Source organism: Temnothorax nylanderi, unplaced genomic scaffold (genome assembly GCF_030848795.1).
Source record: "Temnothorax nylanderi isolate EJ_2023f unplaced genomic scaffold, tnyl_v1.0 TNYL_tig0016_pilon, whole genome shotgun sequence".
Classification (NCBI taxonomy): Eukaryota; Metazoa; Arthropoda; class Insecta; order Hymenoptera; family Formicidae; genus Temnothorax; species Temnothorax nylanderi.
Genome location: NW_027249078.1, coordinates 1,329,480 through 1,340,893, shown reverse-complemented (window position 1 = coordinate 1,340,893; position 11,414 = coordinate 1,329,480). Strand labels below are relative to the sequence as shown.

At 36.4% G+C, this 11,414-nt stretch overlaps 2 protein-coding genes and 1 long non-coding RNA gene across 4 annotated transcripts; 1 reads left to right on the top strand and 2 right to left on the bottom strand.

Annotated features, from left to right (window-relative positions):
* Window positions 1-93: 93 nt before the first annotated feature.
* LOC139768440 (poly(ADP-ribose) glycohydrolase) lies at window positions 94-4,470 on the bottom strand. 2 transcript variants are annotated; one of them, XM_071698624.1, is made up of 11 exons: window positions 4,272-4,470; window positions 3,989-4,107; window positions 3,752-3,912; window positions 3,530-3,646; window positions 2,909-3,070; window positions 2,579-2,832; window positions 2,392-2,489; window positions 2,117-2,276; window positions 1,608-1,926; window positions 1,064-1,298; window positions 94-946 (listed from the first exon to the last, which is right to left on the bottom strand). In XM_071698624.1, the coding sequence occupies exons 2-11, from the start codon at window positions 4,086-4,088 to the stop codon at window positions 237-239; spliced, it is 2,316 nt and encodes a 771-aa protein (XP_071554725.1). In that variant the 5' UTR covers window positions 4,089-4,107; window positions 4,272-4,470; the 3' UTR covers window positions 94-236. The 2 variants fall into 2 exon arrangements, with proteins under 2 accessions (XP_071554725.1, XP_071554724.1); XM_071698623.1 differs by having other exon boundaries at window positions 4,276-4,470.
* On the top strand, window positions 4,384-6,157 carry LOC139768470 (uncharacterized). The gene is made up of 2 exons (XR_011717365.1): window positions 4,384-4,514; window positions 5,865-6,157. It is a non-coding gene; the product is annotated as an uncharacterized lncRNA (long non-coding RNA).
* LOC139768445 (leucine-rich repeat-containing protein 40) lies at window positions 4,784-11,413 on the bottom strand. The gene is made up of 12 exons (XM_071698636.1): window positions 10,600-11,413; window positions 9,636-9,888; window positions 8,900-9,321; window positions 7,528-7,721; window positions 7,221-7,424; window positions 7,015-7,138; window positions 6,728-6,897; window positions 6,480-6,622; window positions 6,194-6,397; window positions 5,704-6,036; window positions 5,436-5,621; window positions 4,784-5,297 (listed from the first exon to the last, which is right to left on the bottom strand). The coding sequence occupies exons 3-12, from the start codon at window positions 9,045-9,047 to the stop codon at window positions 5,192-5,194; spliced, it is 1,812 nt and encodes a 603-aa protein (XP_071554737.1). The 5' UTR covers window positions 9,048-9,321; window positions 9,636-9,888; window positions 10,600-11,413; the 3' UTR covers window positions 4,784-5,191.
* Between the last annotated feature and the right edge of the window lies 1 nt (window position 11,414).

Sequence of the window (11,414 nt, the reverse complement as noted above, 5' to 3'; positions counted from 1 at the left end):
GATATATTTCATACAACTGCATATGTTCGTTTTTTAAGACAAAATATAAGATATCGGATATGAAATGAGAAAATGTTAAAGTGCTTCAATAACTTCATCTTATGCAGAATTTTATTTACATTGTACTTTCAAGAGATTTGTATAACGTTTGAAATTATACAGATTATACAGAATATTTATAATTGCAGAATGCGCAGAAGCTAATTGGCATTGGTTTTGAAACAGCCGTTCAGAATTCACGATATTCGTTGGAAAAAGTCCGAGATCTTCCTTTGGCCACCCTTTTTCGGGAGTGACTTTTGTTTATCCGATTCCGGGGCACAGTCTTTCAAGATCTTAACGGATTCGCTGTCATTCAGTTCTGTAGACGACTCGGGTTTTATCTTCTTTGATGTGTCTTGGCCGTCGATAAGAATCGCGGGTTTTTCCGAATTCAAGGTATTCGCACTGTTATCCAATTTGTTTAACATCTTATCTTCCATTTGTATGTTCTCTCCATCGATAGTGTTATTTGCGAGACGATTGTTTTGCAAATCGTCGTTGTTATGATCATCTCCTTCTCTTGGATTATTCTTGTTTTTTTCATCACGCGTATCACCCTTCTCATCCTCGTTATCGCACTTAGCGTTGTCGTTGCTATCGTCCTCGCAACTTGTCAACCAATTCATTATTTTTTCCTCCTCCGCCATTTCCTTCTCCTTAGCCGCCGAGTAAGTAAATCGCTTATCGACGTCTTCGTTCGATAAGGTCGCGGTTTCGTTTCTTTTAAATAGCGTTTTCTTCCGACACTCTGCGGAGATGTTCGAAGAGCTTTCAGTCTTTGCCGGGAAGTACTTGCTCAACAGTTTTATCCTACTTCTGTTGTACAAGAAACGATAAAAATCCGAATCAGCGTTTGATGATGCGGACTCTCGACGATACTCGGACAGCATTGAGTGAAGTCGTGCTAAAAGTTAATGAAAAAAAAATAGCCCGATTAATGTATAAATAGGGAATGAAAACGATTATAATTTCCATATATATATATATTAATACTTTTGGATGAACTTGCGAATGTGAGTACCTATATCAATATCGTGATGAACCAAATGTGCATACATCGCTCCCACGTCATCCCGCAGCTTCGTGTCTCCGAAAGTAAAATAGACCATCGATCGGCCTGCAACTGCAGCAGCCATTAACTGTATCAAGACTTTCAATTTCGGATTTCCGCGGAACGCGCCACATCCCCAGTTTCCTGTTGCAATGGCGGGCAGATTGTTCTTATAGGTATCAGACCCGACGAATCCAACATAAGCCTGCAGAGAATGCATTACATTGCGATAAAATTAAAGACAGCGTTATATAAGCATAACGTTGAAATAAATATTTTGCAGCCTGTAATTAATAGTCTTTGAATTTTCTTAGGGAGAATATTATTGAACAATGAAATGGCTAAAAATATTATATGTAATAATCTATATAAAAGTTATAATAAAAATGACAAAAGCTTAGTATTTAGAAGTTGTTTCACGTTTACGATAATTTAGGACTTGAGATATAAATTTCATGAATATTTTACATAAATCCACTCTAAGTGTAACGGAATTTACGTCAAGACCACAAACCTTGTTAAGCTCACGATTTATGTTGTCCATATTGAATTGCAGCGAGGATTGCCTGAAGTAAAGGGCATCAATAGCGACGATTGACGTCATACGTCTGCCGCTGTTATCCCTCGGTGTCTCGTCTACAAAATCGCCTTTCCATTTGAAAGTGCTGCTGTACCCTTCGTATTTACTGTACCGCTCGATACCGCTGACGATGAGAGCCTCCGTATCGTCTAGTTCTTCCGTGACCAACATAGTAACCATAAGTTCTGGACATATAACGAACCGTATTTCTTCCTGCACGCAGCCTAAACTTAGCACACCTCCACCCACATATCTATTCACATATGAGAAAGAAAATTAGTAAAAATTAAATAGGAAAGTAGTAATAATCTCAAAAATCTCTTTACCCCCGTCTCTTTTTTCCTCTTTCTTATTATGTTCGTTTGTTTTATAATCTCGTTTGTTAAAGTCCTAACCAATACTCATCAAAGTTTTCAAGCCAGAATTGCATAATACAGACTCACTTATTTGCAAAATCCACTTGAAGCAGTCCTGCTCCCTCACTTTCGATGGTTCCTTTACTCGTTATGTGTAACGGTGGCAATTTTTGGTCTTGCAAATTCCACCTTGGACAGTTTTCCAAAGGGACATAACGTCGTTCGATTGTTATTATACCTTCAGGTGCTGCTCTATGTAAAAATTGTAATGTGACTCAAGTTCTACGTTATGTCGCGAATTATCGGCAAATTGCACAAGTACCTATATTATATAAAATAGTTCATAATTATGATGTACTCACCTTTAGCTGTTACTCTCCTGAAATAATGCAGAAGACATTTGATCTTTTCCATCACTGACTCACACTGGCTATGTTTCTCGTTATAAGCAGCGTACAATCTAAAATGTGCGATCAGAAGAATGCATAACAAATAAATTATTTTATCAAATAATTTTAAATAAATAATTTAAATAACTTGGAGTCTTACCTGTTAAAATTAATATATGGATAGGTTGCATATTCCGATTGCGGATTACTGGAATTGCGTCTGGGAAATGTACAAAAAAATGCATTTGCCAGTAGCGAAGCTACTTGTAATTGACTTAAACTGATGGAGCCGTTGCTATGTCGTTTCAACAAGGGTACCGGACCAGTTAACAGCACAGGAAGCTGCAGAGCCAGTAGAACTATTTTTGGCATCAACATTTCAAAGAACATGGTTGTCTCTTCCGAATCCATAACCTGCGTTCAAAATTTTCTTATTAATCAGAATTTTTAAAGAACATAATTTAAGTGCAGTGCATCTCCAAGAATATACCTCCGAGAAAAAGTGATGGAGCGCTGCAAAATTCCAGCGCTGTGCGTATATCTGATTGTACGAAAGTATAGCGTCTTCTAATTGTTGGCTGGAAAGAATGCTCCTCAGCAAAGCTTCCTGGATCATCTCCCATCTATTTCGGCAGCAGCGACTTCCACTTCTCTAAAATAAAGTCTAATTAATATCAATAATTACTTGTACCATACCGTAATCCAGTATAAAAAAGACTAAGCTTTAATCTTAATATAATAGTATATAATAATAAACATCAACATATTTTTTATAGACCATCTCAATCCTTATCTCAATATGATAGATTCTTCAAGGAATTTAATTATTTAATAAAAATATTTAGACAATATTTTATAAGCAATTGAAAAAGGCCTTTTCACAAAGTTCCAAGAAGGCAAATAAATTACAAAAATAGGTTTATTAACTAATTAATACTTAGATAAAGTTTACGTTAATAGAATTTTAACTTAAAGCTTAATTATAAAATGCAGTATTAGACATTTGGATTGTAAATGACAATTTTCCTCGATATTTTCTAATTATTTCTGATTCATTCGAGAACCTCAAGATTGCAGGTTTTGGACATTTTATTCGGCAACACGTATGTACCTGTTCTATCGGGTACAAACTATGCGTAGAATGCGGCATTCGTACATAGCCCTGGCTCCATTTGTCTACTTGATGCGTCGGATACGGTTTTGGCGGTCCATGCGTAGGCAACGGTAACTAATTAGAGAAAAAGTACATTGCAGACGAATATCTAACAAGATACACATAGCAAGATTTATATATAAAGTTAACCATCATTGTTCTGTTCGTGTAAAATCATACCATATATAATACTGTATGACGAGGAGAGACGACGATCGGCGGATGCTCTTGATATTCGTAAACGCTGAGTCCCTTACGTATCTCGTCCATGCTCATGCCCTTCCACTCGGGTACGTCATCGGAAGGCTCGGGTTCATTAACGCCAACGGACATCGAGCTCGCTGAAGCCAAACGTTTGAGTATTAAACGCGACAATAGAACACGCGATGCGCAGGGAATGAGCAGGTGGATTCTTACAGTCCGAATTAGCGGCGTTGTTCGTGCTTTGCGACAATTCGAAATCCGAGAACAGGTCCGGGGAAAGCTCCTCCTCGAGTGTCATCTCCGCCTCTGTCATTCTACCCTCTTAGAAATGTCTGAAAACCGTACGAATCACGTAGTTGACGTAGTGGCAGCGACGAAAAGAACGAGGCGATTATATTCCATTCGCAAAAGGATTATAAGGAAAATACGATAATATTAGAACAATGCATTTGCAGTGCAGGCTAACCCGGGATAACCAAAGCAACTGGCCGTGTACCTACGAGAAATTTGTCGGCGAATCCAGCGGCGTTTGGTTAAAACGTCAATCTTCACGCGGATTTGTACGTCGTGACATGACTAATGTCAAATTCCGATTGCGTTCGGTGTCCTGTAGATGTATACACAAACGTATGCATGCGTGAATCGTACGGGCCACTGTTCAATAGTTGACAAGCTGAATGCAACCCAATGCAGCCTGTGCACTGTGCAGTTGGAGTGCGGTTATGTTAGCTGTCGATGTGTATGTACATACAAAGCTCGTGTGATCGCATTTCTCCGTGAGAGATTTGACACAAACCAATCTCGAACCATCACATCTCAAAATATATTAATTATATATTAAAATATATAAAATGTGTATTACAATATACATATTATATATAATAATAGAGTTACATTTTGGCAATGTGTTTTCAAATTCTTGATAAAGATTTAGCAGTCCATTGTTTTATTAGGAAAGAAAAATTATTGTTTTATTAGATTGTCGAATATTACAAAGCGTGTCACGAATTATCGTTGATTTCCTTTGGTCTTTATTAACTTCCATTTCATTCACATTTATTCTAATTCATATATATAAATTCAATCTTATCCAGCTTAAATATTTCCAAAATATATATTAACTGCATTCTCACACACTCTCATTCTCTTTCTATATATTCTTCCAGACGTTCTTTCTTCCCTTTATTTACTACTTACATTTACACAGCTTAGTAATCTTATTCTAATTATTTTGCACTTGATTTGTCTCATCTAGGATGAGACTATATATATAATATATATAATCTTTACAGACCAGTAAAAATGTATTTATATGTAGATATGTATAATAATATTTACGCGCAACACATTCATATATGATAAGAAATTGTTAACATTTCTGAGATATTTTTTTTATAAACCATTTTTCTCTATTCGTTACTGAGGTATTAGATTACGTAGATAACTCAGTATTTCCTCTGTATCTTTCATTAGAATTGCTTGCCTGGGATATTTGAAACAATTTCCAGACAACAATAGATTCCTAAAAGAATGTTTATATAATTATGAAATTATAGATAAAAACATCAAGCAATTTATATGTCTATTGGAAACAAATGATATTATACTAAAATATGACGACAATATATGATGCATATCTAATACATAAAATGTTTATTACCTTAGGTTTTTCAAGTTACCAAGTTCTGGGGGTACGTGAGCGATATTGTTATTTGACAGATTTAATACTGCTAGTCTTTTTAACTTTTCCAAAGGTGGCACATCTATTTTTACGATTAGATTGTCATTGGCAATTAAACTTTCTAAAGATACAACGTCATAAATAGCTTCTGGTAACTCAGTAAATCTGCAGAATGATACATAGCGTATAAATGTACATTTTCATGTTAAGAGAGGATGTTGGAAAGTCAAACATATATTTCTAATACCTGTTAAACGAAAGATCAATATCTCGCAAGTATTTCAAGCAGCCGATGCTCGATGGTAGAGATTGCAAATAATTTTTACTTATATCTAAAACTTGCAAACATTTGTACTTTTCGCCAATCCATTCTGGCAAGCTTGCTAAATGATTTGAAATTAATTTTAGATCTGTCACTGTAGCGATCGCCGACATTTTATCAGGCAGTCCTGACAGCTTGTTTCTGCTCAAGTCAATGGTTACGACGGAGGCTTCCGCTGCATCTTCCAAGACTTCTTCAGGCAATTCCAGAAGATTTTGCCCAGTTAAGCTGAACAACTTTGTATTCTTCATTACGTATCTGCGTATTATTACAAATTACACATCACACTTGACTTTATTACTATAATTGTAAAAATAATTGTATAGGTACATGAAATACTTTGTAAAGATTTTTTAAATATAGTAAACAAATATCTCAATTAATCATATCAATTAACAGATTAGCATTTGCATACTTGTCAGGATAAATACTATTGCTGGCACTAGGTTGTAACGATTCTCTGGTGTTTATACTTGTTGTATTGACTACAGTCTGACGAATGTGTGTCAAAATGCGAGATGTACCGCATCGTATTATGTCTGCCCTTACGTTTTTTATATTATTTCCCTCAATTATAAATTGCTTTAAATTGGGCAATATACCAATGCAAAAGGGTATTCTGTAAAGAAGATTCATGTTAATCGAACGATCTGAATATATAAAATAATCATGTTAAGAGAAAGAGGAGCTATATAACATACAAAGATATGTTATTGTGCGATAAGTCGAAGACTTCCAAATTTATTAATTTGATTATTTCTTCAGGTATTACTTCAATTTTATTGCCTTGCAATGTGAGCTTTTTTAGATGCCCTACAGCTTCTAAGCGTTGTGGATCAATTTCCTATAAAAGAAAAATCATTGTCTTAGTAAAACAGCGTTTGTAGCAGGAAGTTAAATTTTAGTCTTGATAAGCTCAAGCATAAATATATACGTTATTAACACATACAGGAATGTTATTGTTATCCAAATGCAATACTGTTAAAGCTGAACAACCTGATATGTCTGGAAATTCCTGCAAATTATTCGACTGGAACATTATTCTTTCTACTTTTCGCAATTCACCTAATGGTGGTATCGTCTCCAATTGATTAAAGCTGACGTCTAACGTTTTTAACGCTACCAGAAAATATAATAATCATTATCGAATAACGAAGTAAATATTGCAAATATAAATCGCTTTTTGTATTAATTATTAATGCGTTATGCGTATGTGCATGAGAGAGAGAAACTTACATCTCATACTTGTTGCATCAGGTGGTAATTCTTTTATCATATTGTGACATAAATTCAATGTTTCCAGTCGCACCAAGTATCCCATTCCGATCGGTAATTCGTCTAAACTATTATATGATATATCCTAAAAAGACCCGTAATTATTTCATTAAAAAAATTGACTTCACATAATCATGTAATCCATAATAATACGTATTTTTTTTTACCAAATGAGTTAGCATGACTAAATTTCCAATCTCGGCTTCAAGTGAACTTATTTGATTATTTTTTAGGTATAACTCGCATAATTCCTCCAGCATATAAAATTGACCAGGTAAATTTTGTAGCTTGTTATCCGATAGATTTATTTTTCTCAGTTCGCGCAGAGAACCGATCTCAGGCGGTAGTTCTTCTAACAAATTGTTGTGCAACTGGAAACGACATTAAAAATGTTTTAGATAAAATATATAGAAATATTGAAAGTGCACTGCACATTTAAAATCACTGTGTGCACGACAAATAATTTATACATACGTCTAAGGTGCTCAGTTCCGTTAGAAATTGTATTTTTTCATTGATTACAGTTAAACTATTGAAGCTCAGATCTAACATCTTCAGCGGCTCTTGTTCCCACCATCGCTCCTCCTCGGGTTCATAATCAAGCTCAAAATGCAAGTCACGTAATTCCTCTTCCGTTAATTCGTTTATACTCCATATTCTGTCAGGTACTGTAACGTGTGTTAATTCCTACGTTCAAGATTCTGCCCTTTCCGCACTGTGCAATGCTACGTTGCATTAAATTCATTGAAAACGTTTGATTAAACTTACCTGATATTTCGAATGAACCTATTTCTACGTTACGTTGAGCACATCTGAGTGCGATCACTTCTGATACACGGATTTTTAGCAAAGCGTGCAAAGCAACTTAAGATAATGATTTTCGTATGATACCAAGCATATTTACATTTAAATCATAATTATATATTAATTTTTTGAAATGGCATGTATCGTGAGGCATAATTAGTGACACATGATATCAAATAAGATAAATGTTAGCATTCCTGCTGATAGAATTTGGAATTTTGCTGCATTTGTGACTTGTGTTTAGACATATATATACATATATACATTAAAAAAAATTAACACAATTGTGTGGCATCAGATTTATTTGACTTCCACATTACTGGACTTACAGCTAAACTATTTGTAGGATATAAATATATCAAAAAGATACCAAATTTAATACACCAATTATCGTCTAAACTAATAATAGTATATTAAAATACAAGTTTTGATATTCTATACATTCAAAGAAAAAAAAAACATGACAGATAACAGAGAAATACTATGCGCATCTCACTTCTTTGCATTCTCATTCACAATGTATAAGATTCCATGTTGTGTCGTGTAAGATTCTTTGGGATCTTAGACTCTTTAAAAAAAACTTACATCTTGATATTTCCATACATCCCAAAGAACTTTACATGACCCTTGTTCACAATGCACGTGCGCATCATATCGAGTACAATAAAATCTAACAATAAACACTTGTTGAATACTTATTGCAACATCCAAGCGATGATTAACAGGCAACAAAGTGACGAAAGATCTGCATATCGAACTACAGATTTGTGTATATTGATGAAACTATAAACGTTTAACATATAACATGGATATACTTCGATGTACGCTAATACCGCAGGCATGCACGTCTGTCCAATTATGAGTACAAGCTCTCCGAGTATGATCTAAACATTCTAAACGAAAAACTGGAACATGCTCCAGATAATTGTGCGGCACATGAACGTAAACGTAAGTCGGATTCGTATAGATAGTACAGTCGATTGTTCCATCGTCGAGCTCATGACTTATTATGCACAGGTGGATGCTCGTAAATATATTATACCCGTGGACAATCCCTTCGACGAGAGATTCAATCGCCCAGTCTTTCTCGCCCCTAGAATAACGCTCCTTGACAATTCGTCATTGTCCTCGTCCTTGGTGCGCCGTTTAAACACCGCCAGGTGATTGGCTTTTTTCCTGATGCCGCTCATCGTGGAGTGAAACGCCCATCGATGCGTATCCTCACCTCAACCTCGACGATCTCCCTGTTACGCAGAAGAAACGTAAACACAGATGGACGTGGACGAGAAGCTGCCTTTCTGGTTATACTGTGTTTATAGCCACGTGACCGGCGTAGCAAATGAGGCACGACGATACATGTCACGTGACTTCCAAAAAAGCGAGCATAAATAAATTATTCATAGCAATTTCACGTAGTGGCTCACTTGCGTTACCGTCAAATGCTAGATCCAGCATTTCTGATACCTATAATACAAAACAAAATTAAGCGTATACTTAAATATAATGATCTGCAATAAAAATTTAAATATGAGATTATATTTGTATGATGTAAATTTTACCCGTAGTGTGCAGACTATTAATGAACAAGAATTAATAATTATATAATAAAAGACAAAAACTCAAATCCATTTGTCTAATTATGTGTGATATTGAAACAAAAACGCTTACTAATACTTACATCCAGTATGAAAAATGTATTTCATTTTTATTCTCTTATCTAGATTAAATTATCATGTTTTGCGAGTTGACGAACTTTTGTAATAGTTACGTATATTTACCTGGGCACTAATATGTGACTTTTCCTTACGACGTTCTTGCACAATTTCACGTAAGTGGTCCACTAGCCGTTGAAAATCTTCGTCATTAGGATTTAATGCAATAATCTCTGCATCCTGATATGCCTCCTCGAATCTTTCTAACGCTTCTAGTGCTTTACATCTTGGTAACAATACAGCTTTGCTACAACTCTTTAACGCACTATTGCAGTCATTAATAACTTTCTCGTAATCACTCATTTTCTCGTAATCAACTCTACAACACAAATTATATGATGTTACATTATATGTTTTAACATAGAAAGAGTCTGACACTTAATACCATATCTCTTGATACATGTATTATCTTAAATACAAAAGGCATAATTATTACTAAATAGTTATATGCATGTATGAGACAATAGGCCTGTTTATCTTTCCTTTTTTTCTTTTCACATTGGAAAGAAAAAGAGAAAAGATGAACTGTACAAGTTCAGCTGAAACAAACAGGCCTAATACATGTATAATGGATAAAGAATAAACGCACAAATTAATAATAATAATGCAATTTCAAGTGTGTAATCTGCATGTTAATTGTAATCAATTGTTGCAATAATTTCTATATTAGAAAGTTGACTTTCGTAGAACATTGGAAAACAAAACAGAAGAAGTCAATCATTTAAGTAATTATTTAGTGTTCGTTCTCAGAATCTCCAGAAGCTGGTTTGTGCATATTAGACAACCTATCCAGACAACTTATGACGCTGTACGCAAATATTTTATTTCGTCTTGACGCAAAAGAAAGAGATGCAATTATGTACGCTATGCTGCAATAGTCGGGGACAATTTACATTTCCTCCCTTTTTTGCGTCGGGAATTCAACTTCCTCGACGAAAGAGAGTCTGAGAAAGGCGAGCGCGATTTACCTGCAACGCGCGATAAATTTATGCGTGAAGATGAATCTCATTCCAGAATGTAAATTCTTTACCTGTCGGATAGCTTCCTCTTCTCTCGTAACGTGTTCTTCCGTGCTGCTCGAACACTTTCTCTACTTTTCTCGACCTTTCAACGAGTATAACTAAGTAAACAAAGAATTCAAATTGCGGGCAAATCGGTCGCGGCTTACATACAAGTCAGTGTTTACGTGACCGGGGTAGCAAATGGGCGCGTTCAGCAGACCAAGCCGCTCAGTAGCAGTCGAACGTGATTGGCTCTTACTTTTAGAACCAACCAATCAACGCAGAGTGTTGATAAGACGAACCACGACGAACTCAACAGTTGTGTCTGCTGAACGCGACCATTATCGACGCAGCGTGATCGACTGAGCAGGAACGTGGTTACAACTTAGTTCCGCGGTTAGCCCAGCGCCGGGTAATTTATCGGTCGAGGTGTCCTTATCGCAGAGTCAATCGCAGTGCGCTTTTGCACTCGGTCACGGGTGGCCCCATGCGCAGCGGCCTTCGGCCTTCACGCTTCACGCCTTTGCTGAAAGAGAAGAGACGAAGACGAAGAGAGTCGTGTCGGTGTCGGTGCCGCTTGCCTAGTTGTCTGCCGTCCCTGCCGAATTCGCCGCTACCGATCGGGGGCACGGAGCCGAGGGATACGCTGTCGCTCACGCACGCTCACGGGACACGGGTCGAGGGTCGAGGTTCGAGGTTCGAGGGTTCGAGAAGTGTCGAGGTACAGTACAGAGCAGTACAGAGTACAACAGCTCGCAGGAGGAGACGACGTTTCGCCGTCCATTTGTCCGAGCGCTTGGCAGCTTGGCAGCTTGGCAGTTGTTGTTGAACCATCGGCGCGGTG